Raw genomic sequence first — 17,752 nt, forward strand, 5'->3', positions numbered from 1 at the left:
CCCACCAATCTATGCAGTAGAGTCCCTGCTTGTGTTCGTGCACTTCGGATTGATGAGCAACATGTCTGATCGACCGACTTTCAACACCACAGAGCGTGTGATTTTCAACTGGGTACTTTCCCAACGTTTTGGCCAGCCATACCCAGTTATTGTAGATCCAAGGAGGTGGAGACGGATGTGGGTACATCCACTTATCAAGCAACGTATCACTAAAGGCCATTTCAGCCGTCTGTATGCTGCTCTGAGGACTAATCCGGACAAGTTCTTCAACTATTGTCGTATGAGGATTCAAACCTTTGACATTTTGTTGGAGATTTTGCGTCCAGGGATCACGAAGAAGGACACCAGGATGCGCAAATCTATTTCAGCTGAGGAGCGCCTTATCCTTACCTTGCGGTATGCCTTAATACTAATTGTTCCAATTTGTTACACATTTTTTGGTTGATCACCCTTATTCAAATTAGAGACTTAAATGTTTAATTAACTTCAACATCATTTGTCCTTCTTTTATTACATTAAATTTTTGCAAAGATCAAAGCCATAGCATGTCCTTAAGGTTTTTTTTTTGTTTTTGTTTTTATTGCCCCATATAACCCTGTATTGTGTTAATTTAATATTTGAAAACAATATTCTTTTGTCTTTTAGCTTCCTTGCCACTGGCCTATCATATGCGGCCCTGCATTTAGAGTTTTTATTGGGCAAATCTACAATTTCTGGGATAGTGAGGGATACATGCAATGAAATCTGGGGAAGACTCCATCAAGAGGTGATGCTTGAACCCAAAATTGCAGACTGGTTATGTATTGCTCAAGGATTTCAGGACACATGCCAGTTTCCGCACTGTATTGGGGCTCTTGACGGAAAGCACATCCGTGTGCGTAAGCCGCCAGGTTCAGGGACCCAATTCTATAATTATAAACAGTTTTTCTCTGTAGTGCTGTTGGCCCTAGTCGACAGCAACTACAGGTTTATAATTGTAGATATTGGGGCCTATGGGAGAACTGGAGACTCTAGAGTCTTCAGTTCTTCCATTATGGGTCGGCGGCTGCGCAACAATGAATTGGATCTCCCACCCCCAAGTCACATACCAGGGGCTAATTTGGATGCGGTCCCTTACATGATGGTAGCAGATGAGGCCTTTCAATTATCAAGGAACGTCATGAGACCCTATCCACGGAGAGGCCTGGACTACCGGCGCAGAGTCTTTAATTTGCGTCTTTCCCGTGCCCGCTGTCTGGCTGAGTGTTCATTCGGCATTCTCAGTGCAAAATGGCGTGTCCTTCAGTCTGCAATCCAACTGAGTGAAGGCAATGTAAATGGCGTGATTAAAGCATGTGTGGTTCTTCACAACTTTACAAGAGACCACTATTGCCCATCATCTGCTGCAGATGACATTGATTATGCAAATACTGTCTTAACAACTACACGTGTTCGTCCTTCACGTCGTCAGCCCTCTGGGCTAAAAGTTCGTGATGTTTTAACCAATTTTTTTGTGTCACCAGAGGGATCTACGGTTTGGCAAGACAATGCTGTTTTGCCTTAATTTTGATTTAGATTCTAAGTTAATAAATCACATAATTTACTTCATAATTTGGTGTAAAATGTATCTGATGATGAAAAGATGTAAGTGTGTAAAGTTGACAAATCATGTATGTAGCTGGACCAATACATAACACTCTGTTTTCAGAACAAATTTTTACTGCTCAGCGCAAATATATATGTAGTCAAAAAACATATTTCCATTCTCATATGTAATTTGAACAAAAAACCAAAAAAAAAGTTTACATGCCAAGGTGACAAAAAACTTAGGCCAACAAAAAGCCCAAATGACAGCCAAAAAATAACATAAAAAACATTACAGGTTATGGTAGGTTGGGGGTGGTGATGGTGATGGCGGGTGTCCCGCATGTGCGGAACTTGGCCTGGGTGGTTGACCAACCACACTGTCTACCTGTGTTAGTGCAGACATAAATTGAGAGTGTTGCTGCAAGTTGCGAGCATGTGTATGAGCTAACACTTGATGTGGAGGGTAGAAGGGCATCAAGTCCTGGGTACTGGATTGACCCATTTGATCTGCACCCCCAATATGGCCATGTCGAGCAGACACATGTTGGGACCAGCCTCCAAACATGTGTCTGTTCAAGTGGTCAGATTGGGGATGTGCTGCAAAATCATAAATACCCCTGTTTTGTGCTTGTTGTGTGCTTTGTGCAGGCTGTTGTTGGGGAGCTATAGGTTGCGGGGGTGGTGCTGACACAGTTTGTGATTGGTCCTGTGGAAGGTCTTGCACCGCCAGAAGGTTAGTAGATGACATTTGCCACCGTTCAAGATAGTTAAAAATATTAGTGGGGTTGTTTGGGGGTGTTGCCGCATCTAGCACAATTTGGATGCAACCTCTGGTCTGCAGCCTGAGCGAGCGTGGAATTGGCCTTAAATAGCGGGCAAGACTGCGGAAGTAAGCTTCCTCCCCATCGTCATGGGCAGCTCGGAACAAATAGTCCAACACCCCGGTATCAACTTGCCTCCTGGTGCCAATGTTCAAAGCCACCCTTCTGCGACGACCACGGTTTGGTCTGGTAGTAGGCTGTGGTGATGTATCCAGAGCCAAGGTTGGACTGCTGCTCTGGGCTCCTTCATCAACCTCAGGATTTTCCTCCTGTGGAGCAGAAGACGCTGCTGCTGGTTGTGGTGGTGGTGGTGGGTGGTTGCTGCCTGTTGCTTGCCCAGATGGTCCAGCCATTTCTGCATCTTCAGCAACAGGGTCAATCAGCAACTCTGAGTCAGATCCAGTCTCTCTTTCAGTCAGATTTGACTCTGTTCTGTATTTCACAAAAGATTATTGATATTAAAAAAAACATACATATTCACATAATAAGATGTGTACAATATTTGGAGACATGCATGCACTTACGGTCGTAGCTCCATCACCGGGGCAAGAAAATTTAGCCGATCATAATAAAGGTATTTCCTTTTTTTGGGGGCTGCATCACCACTCCACCCATGAACTTGACGCTCACGCCGGTATTGGTCCCGGCAACTCCGCCAGTGTCTATTGACATCATTGACTGCAAATATACAAAATATTCGATCTAAATATCACACACATAAATCAAACCGTTACAGGGTTTGCAAGAACACATGGGCCCAGGAGGCTAGGGGGACCTAAAATTCCTTTGGCCCTATATTAAACGACTATAGCTCAAATACATTTCATCCATATTTGTGTCTCTTGGTAATGTTTTTGCATCTTCAACCAAGAGCATGGATGATTTACTCCCATCATAAACAAAACACATATGATGGTTTCAGGCTTATTTTTTATTCATGAAAACAATATTATTAAACAACATTTTTTGGGGAAGAATGTTACTTACATATTTCTTGCTGAACCTCTTGAGGTCGCTCATCAAAATCGGGGAACATGTGGCGACATATTGACCTCCATGCTGCGTCTTTACGTGCACGGTCCGCATAATGTGCATCGCGTTGGTCCCATAATTCGGGCCTATCATGGACCAGAGCAATGAGCATCTCCACATTAATATGCCTGGCCATGCTGCTACAACAGAACACTCCGTGGAGGCGTGCTTCCTGGTTAGCAATCCAGCGTGGGCCAGAAATTAGCATGCCAAAGCTTCCTGATAATGGATGATTCAATTTCCTGTCACCTGGAGAAGTCTTCCGTATTTCTCGCAATGCACACGCATGGTCCGTATGTAATCCGATTTTTTCTCGCACCCATAGACTTTCATTGGCGATTCTCGGCCGAGATACGCTGACAATCGCAGCATGCTGCGATTTCACTCGGATCCGGAATACGGCCGAGAAAATATTGGATGATGGGAGCTGACCCATAGATTAACATTGGGACGAGTGCTATGCGATTTTTTAGCGCACTGCACTCGTCCGTAATACGGTCTAGTGTGACCCCGGCCTAACTCAGGCTGTTGCTTACTTTGGGCCCTCCAGTTTCCTCCCAAGCTCCAAAAGACGTACCAATAGGACAATTAAATGATGGTCCCCGATGGGAACTATGAGTGATATCAATGTGTGTTAAAAGGTGGAATATATTGGTGTTACATGAAAAGCATGACAAAAATAAATAACTTACATATGAGAGTATATCTAGACATTAGCACAGTCAACAACTAGGAACATGGGTTCACGTAGTAACAGTGTGCAATATTTGTAATAGGGTGGTGCACCCATTTTCAACCTGCGGTTTTCCTGTTGTCCACACAGCTTTATAATATCGTCACTTCTTTCATATATCACCTCTATGTACGGAGACACTCTGGATATACTGTGCATATTGTGACATCTTAATCATGTAAGTGGCTGCAACATTTCGTATGTAGCAAAACATTTTATTTATATCCAGCATGAAAGTGTTAATTACCTGGGCATTTTTCTTCAAAGATAATGCAAACCTGTCTACATGTAACCCAAAAAGCTGGTTTAAACAATAGGTAATTTTATGTCTGTCCTGAATGGAGCAGAACTACGCGATCTTGACCTCCGCCCCATTTGTTTGTCTCTGGGACTGCTGGAGAAAGCGGAGTGCTGTACGCGGTTATTTCGGGTGGACCCTCAGACGATGAATGGAGCGGAGGCTGAGCATACGTAGTGCTGCTCAATTCAATACAGGACTGCAAAGCCCCATTCTCAGGGTTCCAAACCCCAATCCCTGCATCCTCTTGGATCTCACTGTCACCAAGTTATCAGCAAGGTATCCTAGGCAATAAATTGTTTTTTTGGGTGGAATAACCCTTTATTTATATTTAATTATACTGTTGTTTTAGTTTCCTGTCAATGGGTGGAAATGGAATCACAATGATACACAAAGGACACATGAATTTAATTTAGTATAAAGGTCTGCACCAATAAATGTTTTTATTTGGGATTTTTTTCCCCTTGTAGAACAAAGAGCTGGATGTGATTAGACTGGTGTGGTCAGTAGAGAACCTAACGTCACTGCAAAGATGGAGTGCAAATTCTCCAACACGGCCTCCAACTCTCATCTTTAATGGCATTGGTCTTCTCATATGGGCCCAAGACCTTTTGGGCCCCCTTAGGCTCCAAGGCCTGGGTGCAACTGGAACTTGGCAACCAATATAGTTACACCCCAGGTTGGCAGCATAAAGTAGGGAAGAATTAGGCAGCTGGATTGGATGTGAGCCTTAGATATTTGGTGAGGTATCTTCATACGGCGCTGTATTCTCTCCAACAAGCAATGCTTCTAGATGGCAATACTTGTCAATAACAATGATTAATTTTCTTACCAGTTCCAGGTATATTCATATATTACTTTCATACGGTGTACACTATGGGCTCACAACTGGAGATGATTGCCATATTATGAACTTTTTTACTGAGCTCTTCACCAGATTTTGCATTTCGGTCAATGCTGATGACACTTTGATGCAGAAAAAAAAACATAGTTAATGTGATTCCAGAAGGTTATTTCTAAATTAGCTTATTACAAAACTGAGGTTTTATCTGACAGCGAATGGCCTTTTAGGCTTCTTCCGTTTCTTCAGGTGCACCCCAAGCATGACAAATGCTGTCAGTACAATGGCTGCCCCAGTCACAGTATATGCGATTCCTAGAAACATGTTATTTCCTCCGCACCATGAGAGAGTTGACAGGATCACGTGCTTTTTTCCGCCGAACCTGGATACAGGAAAATCTGAATGTTTAAGTTAAGATTTTAATGAACTGAGTTTGTAGATGTAACAATAAAAGATCGTCCATTTATAACATAAACTTTGTTCTGGGTTTAGCATTGTATGATTAGGTACTGTCAGTCGTTTCAAAGCTCCTTCAGGAGCAGAGGGACGAGCTCCTCTCATTCCATCCGAATCCTCTGGCCCAGAAAAGGGGCAGATTGGACAGAACAGAGCAAGAAGTAGTGATGTCAACAAAGGTTCACGTGACTCACATCAAGATGCGCTCATAGGAGAAGAGCAGGTAATGAAAGTATATTCAGTAAGCTATTGTTATGAGGAGAAAGGCATACGGAAGGGGGTGAAAGATTAGTGAAAAGCTGCTTTAAATTATAAGATTCTGTCACCACAAGAGGGAGCTCAGGAGCCGAATGCATACAGTGTTCAGCAGGTATGGACTGGGGCTGAAATTCAGCCCTGGCATTTAAAGTCACAGAGGCCCATGCTGTCCCCGTCCCCAAGCACCAGATGAGGAAATATTACTAATATTACCCTGGATGGAGGAAAGGAAGATTTACTACAAGATCAATATTTCTAATGATACCTCCGTCACAACTCTTAACAGTATGGGTGTCTTGAGAACACCAATTCTGTTATCAACGTAGCAGACAAGGTGGCCCACAACCAGACAGGCCCTTCTAGGATTTGCCAGAATTGCCAGATGGCCAGTCCGGCCCTGGTGTGCAGTGTATATAGCATTATTTATTTCAGAAGGCAGTGTGTGTAGTCAGGGATGTAACAATAGCAACAACTGCTGTCACAGAGGGTGTAACTATGACTTGGTCTGTAGAGGAAGATGGCCAGCACTGTTTTCAGCTGGATATATCCTCGGACGCACATTCAACTAAAATGTATAGCGGGACAGAGAACGACTAGCTCCCTGCACTGTAACAGCTGTACAGGCCGCTGACATTTGCGTGCCCATTGCAGGCAGAGCGTGACGTCACTGCCGTGCATCATCTCCCCCTTGCGCTGGCTTTGGACGATGAGTAGGACACTGCATGTCAAGGGACAGGTGAGAAGAATTTAAAAAAAAGAAGCACTCCCATGAATATGTTGTTGTGTACATGTGTATGGTGTGTATCCAGTGTCATTCTGTTCCTGTTCTCAGTGAGGTCACAGCAGACAGACCGGCTCACTCTATGCTCTATGTGTGAGCCAGAAGTCTCTTTAAAGGGAACCTGTCACCTCCATAATCGAAGGTGAGCTAAGCCCACCGGCATCAGGGGCTTATCTACAGCATTCTGTAATGCTGTAGATAAGCTCCTGATGTATCCTGAAAGATGAGAAAAAGAGGTTAGATTATACTCACCTGGGGGGGCGGTCCGATCCGATGGGTGTTGCGGTCCGGTCTGGGTCCTCCCATCTTCTTACGATGACGTCCTCTTCTTGTCTTCAAGCTGCGGCTCCGGCGCAGGTGTACTTTGTCTGTCCTGTTGAGGGGAGGGCAAAGTACTGCAGAGTGCAGGTGCCGGGCCTCTCTAACCTTTCCCGGCACCTGCGCACTGCAGTACTTTGCACATAAAGTACGCCTGCGCCGGAGCCGCAGCGTGAAGACAAGAAGAGGACGTCATCGTAAGAATATGGGAGGCCCTGGACCGGACCGCGATGCCCATTGGACCGGACCGCAGCGGGACCACCCCTGGGTGAGTATAATCTAACCTCTTTTTCTCATCTTTCAAGATACATCGGGGGCTTATCTACAGAATTACAGAATGCTGTAGATAAGCCCCTGATGCCGGCGGGCTTAGCTCACCTTTGATTTTGGGGGTGACAGGTTCCCTTTAAGGGTTTGCTCACACTGCCATGTAAAGGCCTAGTGCTATGCAATGTATTATCGGATAGCACTCAGCCCAGTGTTATACTATGGGGCAGTGCAGATCTGCAATTATTTTCTCATGCTGAATCGGCATAAGAAAACAGTCACAGCATGCTATGAGTGGCTCCGATATTTGGATCATGCGCACCCATACAAGTATTGCCGGTGTACGCTCACAGAGACAATGGAGAAGGTGGAGAAATGAGAGAATCCGATCACACTCAGATGATACTCGGATCTAATACTGACAGAGTTAGCATAATCGGCCCAATTTTCTCAGATCAGGTAATATATGCCAGTGTGAGCAAGCAATTACAATGTAAGCCTATGGAGCCTTGTTCTAACGCTTCATAGACTTAGGCTATGTGCGCACGTTGCGTATTTGATGCATTTTACTGCGTTTTTTTACGCATGTAAATGGTCCAAAACGCTATGGAATCATGCAAGGTAATTCAATGACAATCCTGAAATGTTGTGCACATTATTAGTAAATTTCAGTCCGTATTTGCAGCGTTTTATTTTCTGCAGCATGTCAATTCTTTATGTATTTTTGCCTGCGCTTTTGACCCATTGAAAGGACAGGGAAAAAACGCATAAAAAACGGGCATATTTTCTGCTGCGTTTTTTTTTTGCCAAGAGATGCAGAAACCTTGCAGAAATTTCTGGAAGCAAATACGCAATGTGCGCACATAGCCTTACACTGTAAAAGCCACCTTGGTCAATATATTAATACACTCATGCTACACACCATACACATATACACACATTTCATGAAAACAATATTCATGGGAGGGCTTCTTTAAATGTGTTGGAGAAGAGCACCAGGACGGGGGACATTATTACAAGATGGAGCCAGAATGGGCGATATTATTACAGCAATGGGCCAGGATGATGGAAATAATTACAGGATGGGGGACATTTTTACTGCAAGGGGCCAGTATCGGGACATTATTACAGAATGGCCAGGGTGTAAGCCTTTATTACATGATTGGCTCCATTTTTACAGTATGGGGACATTATTACAGGATGGGAACAAGGATGTGGACCATTATTACAGGCTGAGGGTCAGGATGGGAAAGATTATTACAGGATGGGCCTACAACAAATTTGATGACCACAGAATAACACCTGATCTTTGTAAATTTTGGTTGTGTTGAAATCAAATATCACATCGATTTATTCCAGTCAGATCTTGAATAAAATGCTGGACTTCCTTCACAGCCATCTGAACTACTTTCCCTCATATTTTGGAGCTATGTGTGAAGAGCAAGTAGAACATTTCAACCAGAACCTTAACACCATGCAATCCAGTTATCAAGGTAGATGGAACTTCTGTGTGTAGTAGATGTAGAAAAACAATTCCGGCATTGCCTTTTAAAATTTTTTACGTCATTTATTGCTAGGTAAAATTGACCTGGCAACACGAGCATCCAGGTCAGCACAATTATTGCCGCATCATGTTATAATTGATACCGTTTTGGGGTACGTAAGATATTTTGATTGCATTTGTTAAGGGAAGTGTGGTGACTGAAATTCTGCCGTTTTTAATATTTTTTTCTTTTTTGAGCCCTGTAGATCTCTGCTTTACTGCTGCTACTTTACAGAATTAAGTTATTTAAGAAAATAAATAAATTTGCTTAAAGGATACTGTAATCAATGACGAAGCTGTAATTTCCAGCCGGGAGCCCATCAGTGAATGCTTCTACTCTTGAGAGACGTCTATAAAGTTTCCTGAAGAATGGAAATGCTGCCACCCTCATCCAATTGATAAAGTCATCATTTTTGTAACCATTGTTATTAGGGTCCGCATCAAGAGCATAAGCCGGTTTCTGCCAATATGGTGGCCTGGCACTTCCTGCAAAAACAAAGATGAAATGGTTAAAATATTGAGTTAAATGGTATAATTCTAAGTTACTTCCACATAAATGTCAGGACCCAAGGTATCTTGACAGAACATTGTCCAGAGAATCACACGGCCTCTACCAGCTTTACCTATAGCCCTTTCTGATGCCAAGTCATTTCTGTATTAGTGGTGCACACAATCCCAGCTCCCCACATGAAAAAATGAATCAACAGACCAAGCCATCCTCTTTGCTCGATGGTCTTGTTCCGATTCTCACACACCCACTGTTGACACATTCATTGATGGACAGGGGTCAGCATGGGCAATCTGATCACTCACTGACTAGGCTGCCCCAGACGCAGCAATCTCTTATGAATTGTGTGTCCCAATACCTTTTTATTTTAACGAGCATCATATTTGTGGGTTTTGGGCATACCAAGAACTTCCTACAAAAACATATGTTTTGAAGATGTTTTGAGCTAGTTTTCTAGCCATCCAAATATGACACTTGTCAGCAAGGCTGGAATGGCCATCTGGCAATTCTGGCAAATGCCAGAAGGGCCTGTCTGGTCGTGGGCCGCCTTGTCTGCTGCGTTGTTAACAGAATCGGTGTACTCAAGATACCCATACTGTTAAGAGTTGTGACTGAACACAAAGTCGCTGACTCCGTCACTTACTCCAGCAGGCCACGGGTATCATTAGAAATATTGGTCTTGTTGAAAATCTTCCTTTCCTCCATCCAGGGTAATATTAGTAATATATCCCATCTGATTCATGGGGACGGGAACAGCATGGTCCTGTGTGATTTCAAAGGCCAGGACTAAATTTCAGCCCCAGTCTGTACCTGCTTGTCAGAGTGACTTAAATCCTTGTGCTTGCTCATTTTTTCTGTTACCTACATATCAATACAACAACTTCAAGACCAGACAAGGGGCATTGTAATAAGATGATGTTACAAATAGAATAATTTTATTCACTTCACTTGTCAATTATTTTAATGTTATGGTGATCTCCATGTACTGTATATAGTTCATAAGGATGTTAAGTTTGCTAAAAGCAAGATAAATAATGTGTGTCCCTTCTCTCGCTTACATGACACTAAGTCCTTTTCTCTTTTCCTGTCTTTTCTGTACGGCCAAGTTTCTAATTTTTATCCCATACAGAAGACTAGTATATAGTCAACAAGAAAAAACTCCTAAATCTTGGAACACTTATTAGTAAAGTTTGTCTTAGCCCTCGTTTCGTTATCCCTAATTCCCAAAAAGTTGGGATGCTGTGTAAAATTTAAATAAAACAAGAATACAATGATTTGAAAATCTCTTTTGGCCATGCAACACGTAGAACCCAGATCAGAAGTTGAAAGTTGGATTTACTGCTTTTTCTAACATAAATGTATTTCCATAAACATGAACACCCATAAACTAATATTTTGTTAAATTACTCTTTGAATTTTTAAAGCAATCAGTGTCTTTGGGTAGGACGCTATCAACATGACTTATCCAGAACTGGAAATCTTTGCCCTCCCCAGTACAGGGGTTAATCGGCCATGTTGAGGTCTCTCAGCTGAGCCCGCTTAGCCACTCCTATCCCCTAAATAATCTGGGTCCTGACTGACACAAATCATCAGATATAGCTTTTGCTGCATGACTGGGAGGATAGAAGTTGGTGGTTATATGAGAAGGCATTTGGTGGATTTATCTGTGTGATTGCTTTAATAAGTGTGATAATTCCCTTTCCTTCTCCTACTTTGGTTTTACCTCATCCTCCACTCCCAGATGCATTCCTTTGTTATATGTGAGTGAATATTTGTATGCCTGGTATTTCCTATTTCCTCTGTTCCTATTACCTTGTTCATCAGGTTGGTGTACTACAGTGCACAACTACTCCCCTCTTCCCTGAGTGGGGGTAAGGTACAGACGTAGGGTGGATTCAGGAAATAAGACAAAGGTCGCGGCCCCGGCATCTTCACCTTCAGAAGTAACCCGGGGAACAGGGCGAGCTAGGGTGCCCCCTAGTTTTAGAGACAGGGAAGGAGCCCCTGGTCTCAGGTCACCCGACAACAGAGTCATGGCAGGCACCTTGTCGGGAAGTGCTACAGGAGAATGGAGAAGTCTAGAGAGATGACCTCTAGGCTTGAAAATCTCATCATGGTGGTATGTACTATATGGAGATAAAAGGGAAGGGAAAGTTGGTGAGTTTCTGCTCAATTTTAAAAACTCAGTGTAAGCTAGGGTGTGTTTACTGAGTTTTTGAAGCAGAAACTCTCCAAATCCTCAAATAGTCAAAACTTGGTTCTGGCGATTAGTCATAGTCATGAGCGAGTATACTCGATGCTCGAGATTTCCCGAGCACGCTCGGGTGTCATCCAAGTATTTGTAAGTACTCAGAGATTTAGTTTTCATTGCCACAGCTGAATGACTTACATCTGTTTGCCAGCTTGATTACATGTGGAGATTTCCTAGCAACCAGGCAACCCCCACATGTACTTATGTAAATCATTCAGCTGCGGTGAGGAAAACTAAATCTCCGAGTACTTTCAAATACTCGGAGGACACCCGAGCGTGCTCGGGAAATCTCGAGTACCGAGTATACTAGCTCATCACTAGTGATTAATTAATGCACTAACAGTTATGTGGTAATGTGTTCATATATGTATAAATTAAAAATTTTTTACAGCCCTTGGGATTGGTTCAGTGTGAAAATGTGGCCCTTGGAACGAAAACTGTTGTGCACCCCTGCTCTAAAACCTCTATATAATGCTCAGCATTGATAGCTGTCCTTGCAATAGGCTCTAATGAAATCCCATACTATAAGAGATGCAGACCTTTGAACTATGCTCCGATAACAAGTTGGTCGGATCAAGCTGCTCTTGAGTCTGCAGGACTCGGAATCTGTTATATCTGTAAATAATTTCAAATTTTGGTTTATCTGACCACAGAACAGTTTTCCATTTGACTCAGTCTATTTTAAATGAGCTTTGGCCCAGAGAAGATGGCAGCGTTTTGGCATTGTGTTGACATATGGCTTTTTGTTTGCATGAAAGAGCTTTCACTTGAATTTTTGGATTGTATGGCAAACTGTGTTCACATAAAATGATGTCTGTAAGTATTCCTAAACCCATGCAGTGATTTACATGACTGAATCTAGCTTGTTTTTAATTTCCTGCCACCTGAGGGCCCTTAGATCACAAGTATTCAATATTGACCGTCGACATTGTCCTTTGGGCACAAGGATTTCTCCAAAATCACTGTATCTTTTCATGTTATTATGTACTGTAGATAGTGGGATATTCAATGTCTTTGCAATTTTATGTTAAGGAATATTTCTCTGTAGTTGTTCCATAATTTTAGACGCTGTTGTTCACAGATTGGTGAACCTCTGACCATCTTTGCTTCTGCGAGACTCTGCCTCTCTAAACTGTTCTTTTTATACAGTCATGTGACTTAGTTGAATAATGACCCTCCAACCCTGTCCCAACATTTTTGAAAAGTGTTGCAGCCATCAATTTCTAAATGATTTCATTTTTTTCAAATGAAATGGAAAAATGCTAAACATTCAGCTTCTCATCTGTATTCTAGGATCTGTTGTGAACAAACTCTGGCTTTGAGAAATTTTCATATCATGGTATTCTTATTTTCTTTACATTTTAGATACCGTCTTACCTTTTTTGAGGGTTGTATTTATTCCTTCTTTTTCCTCCAGTATGCCACAAAAAAACTGGAGAGAAAGCGATTTGGGAACTGATATCATATTTCCAATTCATCTGGCGCATTTGTTGTGCCAGACCTTTCAAAAACTCATGTTACAAAATGCTACACGTTACATTTTTGATAGCCAGATCTCCAGTTTTGCAGTAGAAACATGCAAAAAAGCCAAAAGTGAACTTGTGCCGTTTTGAGTTGTGATCGGTTGAGGCCCAAGATAATTGATCTTGATGCCAAATATCAATTTAAAACCTAGGTTTACAAAACTAGATAGATGGTCAAAGACCGGGAAAAGCTGGTAGCTGAGCAATTACGGTATTTGACCATTTATGTTGCAAAATGTATAATACTTCAATAAAGCATGGAGCAGATGTAGGTAGTAATGGGGAAACACAAGGAGAAGCCTTTACTAGCAGCCCATAGAGGAGGGTTGGCACCAGAGCTGTGAAAGAAGAGATCACCTGATGAAGGCGGCATTTAGCCACCGAAACGTGTTGTGTGTTCAACATTTTATTAAAGGTTTGAACATTTTATAACCTTATGTCCTTATCTATATGCCCAGCGCTCCGCTTGACCGCACATTCTTTCCTTCAATCAAAGAAGCAAAGGGCAGAGATAAATGCAAATCCAATAGGTGAGAAGGGGCATTGAACTGTTTGGCTACGCCAAGGGTGCACCGAGCCAGTGTACTTGGTATAAACAGTCATTCCGTGCTGACAGACTCCTTTTTTAATTTTTAAACTTTGAATGTTGATACCATTATTACAGGTAATCACTCCACACAAAATGTTTCATAAATAGCATTTACTTTATATGTCTTACATCAGCACCATTTGTCAAATATCCTTTTATTTTATTAAGGTGTTAGAAGGTTTAAAACTTTTGCAACAATTTTTCATTTTTTTCAGGACCTATCAGGACCTATTAAGTAATGAAGTAACTTTGGGGTCTTATAAATTGGAAAACCTGTAATAGCGATACCAGTTTAAAAACAAGAACCCTCAATATATGCAAAACTGCTCTTGGGTAGTTTATTAACCCTTCAGGGATTTTTCAGGAATTAAAGCAAAATAGTATGTCAGGAATAAAATAATATATTTCTTATCACTAAAATGTTGCTAACATCTGAATAGGCATGTCGCTTTAGCCTGCAGTCTCTAAGGCCATTACTTGGCCCTGAATTGGCATGGCAAGTATCAGGACCACACAATAACGATCTCAGGGTGCTGATGGGGTTAAAGAGGGAGCCCCGACACTCTATTAACCATCTAGATGCTGCTGTTATTATTGACAGGAGCATCTGGAAGGTGAAATGGCAATATTTGGGGCCAACACCGATCGTGGCTGATGCAGCAGGGTGCCAGCTGGTGTAAAGATGACAGCTGCTGCACTTTCACCAATCGGGGATGATATTTTCTTACGTCTCAGGTCAGTAAAAACAGTAAAAAGTCTTATTGGACTTTAGCCAAGATTCCTAGGACATCATTTGAAAAATTGACATCATGCTCCAAATATTCCATGGGGAATGTACTTTACCTGCAAAGGCCTGTACGAGATTGTCCTTAGGTTTTGGGTTACTGAACTTCACATTCTTATCTGACCACCAGGTGTTCCCAGTTTTCAACATTGGAACGTGAATTATGCTACTTGAGTCCGGGTGATAAACTAATATTATTGTATCTAAGGCAAAAAAAATGATATTTAGGTTAAAGGTTTCTTCTACATCTGAGTGAGCATTTCATATCCTTTCTGTAAAGTGATAAAGGCTTTAATTCAGTAACGTTAAGGTTTAAGCACCACCGTGACACCAGGTGAGGCGGCCAGAGATCTTTGTATGGTGCTATATCACAGCACAATGCTAGTAAATGAGGTCACATTGTGACCTGCAAGGTACCGTGATTAGTGATGAGTGAGTATACTTTTTACTCGGGTTTTCCCGAGCATGCTCGGGTGGTCTCCGAGTATTTTGGCATTCTCGGGGATTTAGTTTATGTTGACACAGCTGCATAATTTGCGGCTGCTGGACAGCCTTAATACATGTGGGGGTTGCCTGGTTGATAGGGAATCCCCACATGTATTCAGCCTGTCTAGCAGCCATAAATCATGCAGCTGCAGTCGACATAAACTAAATCCCCGAGCACGCCAAAATACTCGGAGACCACTCGAGCATGCTCGGGAAAACCTGAGTAACGAGCATACTCGCTCATCACTAACTGTGACTAGTCTCGAAAAATCTAAACCAGCAGGACCAGGTGGGGCCGAAGTCATTTCACAGCCTCAGCCTAAGCTACAGCTCAAGTACCAAATATACATAATAGATTAGTAAATTGCCCTAGAACACCAAGACTCTGCTGTCTTTGTATGGTGCTACATCACAGCATAATGCTAGTTAGGTATTGAATATTGTTAATATTTGGACTATATATGGAAGTTTTATGTCTTCACTGAACTTAAATAAAACGATGAACTGAGAGTATTTTGTGGGAAATATATGTTGATGTTATGTGGGCACTATATGGCAGTATTATATGGATACTCTATGGAGGTAGCATATATCCACTGCATGGTGGTATTATTTATGTACTGAATGGCAGCATTATTGGGCAGTAATATGGTTCAAACATCTTAGTAAATGGTGCAAATGTACAATATATGCCCACAATGTTAAATCTATTACATTTTTTAGCATATTGGAGCATTTTGTACAGACCACCTCCTTCTTTGCTGTCCTGTGTATACTTTTACTTACCATTAAACATGCTGTTGGCAATTGCACCACAGGGAGCCATTGGGGTGCCATTTTCATATACAGAAAACGGAGCACAGTAACCACCACCTTGTATCTTCTGCAGACAGATAATAATTAAATGCATTAAATCTTATTAATTCAATTAATGCAGTTGGGTCCAGAAATATTTGGACAGTGTCACAAGTTTTTTCATTTTAGCTGTTTACCAAAACATATTCAAGATACAGTTATATCATCAATATGGGCCTAAAGTGCAGAATATCATAATTAATTTGAGGGTATTCACATTCTAATTGGAATAAGGGCAGAGGCGTAGCTAGGGTTTTTGTTCGGGGGGGAAAACTCGGTGACGCTCCCTAATAGTGGAGGAGAACCTCAGCAGAAGACCGCGCTGTTACTGAAGATAATCTCTATATAAAGACCAATATGGATATTACCGCCATATGGTCAGTGGTAGATACCATCCCTACAGAACATATAACAGATCACTGCACAGTTACAGATAATGTCTTACCGCTGACGTTCTTTCTGATGGAATCGTTCATATTTCCCGTCTTTTCCATCTGGCCCAGACTGACATGACAACTTCTTCCAGCCAGGACTCGTCTGCAGAGAATACAACAAAGACCCATTTCACTTCTCATATTCCAGCCCCATCACCATCTATTCCCAACCTGCACAAACTCCTCATCCTGCTGATACCCCAATACTGAGCCGCTGCTGCCGTATGTGTCCCTATTATTGCCCCTGATACCACAGTACTGAGCCGCTGCTGCCGTATGTGTCCCTATTACTCCACCTGATACCCCAATACTGAGCCGCTGCTGCCGTATGTGTCCCTATTACTACCCGATACCCCAATACTGAGCCGCTGCTGTCGTATGTGTCCCTATTACTGCCCAATACCCCAATACTGAGCCGCTGCTGCCATATGTGTCCCTATTACTCCACCTGATCCGCCAATACTGAGCCGCTGCAGCCATATGTGACCCTATTACTGCACCTGCTTTGTGGTTTTTTGTACGCTCTAAATTCTAACCCACCCCTCTATAATATAGTAATTCCCGGTGCAAGTGCCCTAGAAAAGTGCCCATATGTTGCCCCCTAGAAAGTAATATTGCCGTGTGTGACCCTTTGACAGCCACAGTAACCTGAGTTCCCCTATAACAATAAGTGCCCACTTTACATTTAATAATGTTCTGAGTCTCCCCCCTGTACAGCTCCCCTATACACAGTATGATGCTCTTATACACAGTATAATGCCCCCTCACTGTATAGTACCACCCACACAGTATACTGACTCCTTAGTAGCCCCCAAATTGTTTGATGGCTCCAACAATGTATAATGACCCCCACACTGTAATCTCCATACTGTATAACAGCCCCCTAGATAGCCTCCATATACAGTAACATAATGCACCAAATAGTCCACAATATAGTATAATGCACTCCCCATAGGAAGACTCTATAGCATAAGGCAGCCCCCATAGGCAGGCACTGTAATAAGGCAGCACCCCCATAGGCAGACACTAGTATAAGGCAGCATCACCATAGGCAGACCCTGTAATAAGGCAGCACCCCAATAAGCAGACCCTGTAATAAGGCAGCACCTCTATAGGCAGATCTTGTAATAAGGCAGCCCCCACAGTCAGACCCTGTAATAAGGCAGCCTCCCCATAGGCAGACCCTGTAATGAGGCAACACCCCTATAGTCAGACCCTGTAATGAGGCAGCACCCCCATAGTCAGACCCTGTAATAAGGCAGCCCCCATAGTCAGACCCTGTAATAAGGCAGCCCCCATAGTCAGACCATGTAATAAGGCAGCCCTCATAGTCAGACCCTGTAATAAGGCAGCCCCCATAGTCAGACCCTGTAATAAGGCAGCCCCACCATAGGCAGACCCTGTAATG

The 17,752-nt window shown here is 42.6% G+C and overlaps 2 protein-coding genes across 2 annotated transcripts in view; both read right to left on the reverse strand.

The window, feature by feature from the left end:
- Window positions 1–1,793: 1,793 nt before the first annotated feature.
- Window positions 1,794–3,094, reverse strand: LOC138672726 (uncharacterized). The gene is made up of 2 exons (XM_069761018.1): window positions 2,912–3,094; window positions 1,794–2,819 (listed from the first exon to the last, which is right to left on the reverse strand). The coding sequence occupies exons 1-2, from the start codon at window positions 2,923–2,925 to the stop codon at window positions 1,856–1,858; spliced, it is 978 nt and encodes a 325-aa protein (XP_069617119.1). The 5' UTR covers window positions 2,926–3,094; the 3' UTR covers window positions 1,794–1,855.
- Window positions 3,095–4,856: 1,762 nt separating this feature from the next.
- The window catches only part of LOC138672725 (cell cycle control protein 50C-like), a 32,264-nt gene continuing 19,368 nt past the window's right edge, over window positions 4,857–17,752 (reverse strand). The window contains exons 4-7 of the mRNA XM_069761017.1: window positions 15,842–15,938; window positions 14,629–14,772; window positions 9,194–9,400; window positions 4,857–5,689 (exon numbers count right to left, since the gene is read on the reverse strand). Coding sequence (XP_069617118.1) covers window positions 5,496–5,689; window positions 9,194–9,400; window positions 14,629–14,772; window positions 15,842–15,938 — 642 coding nt within the window. The 3' untranslated portion in view covers window positions 4,857–5,495. The remainder of the gene's footprint in view (window positions 5,690–9,193; window positions 9,401–14,628; window positions 14,773–15,841; window positions 15,939–17,752) is intronic.

This window comes from Ranitomeya imitator, chromosome 3 (assembly GCF_032444005.1).
Source record: "Ranitomeya imitator isolate aRanImi1 chromosome 3, aRanImi1.pri, whole genome shotgun sequence".
In the NCBI taxonomy this organism is placed as follows: Eukaryota; Metazoa; Chordata; class Amphibia; order Anura; family Dendrobatidae; genus Ranitomeya; species Ranitomeya imitator.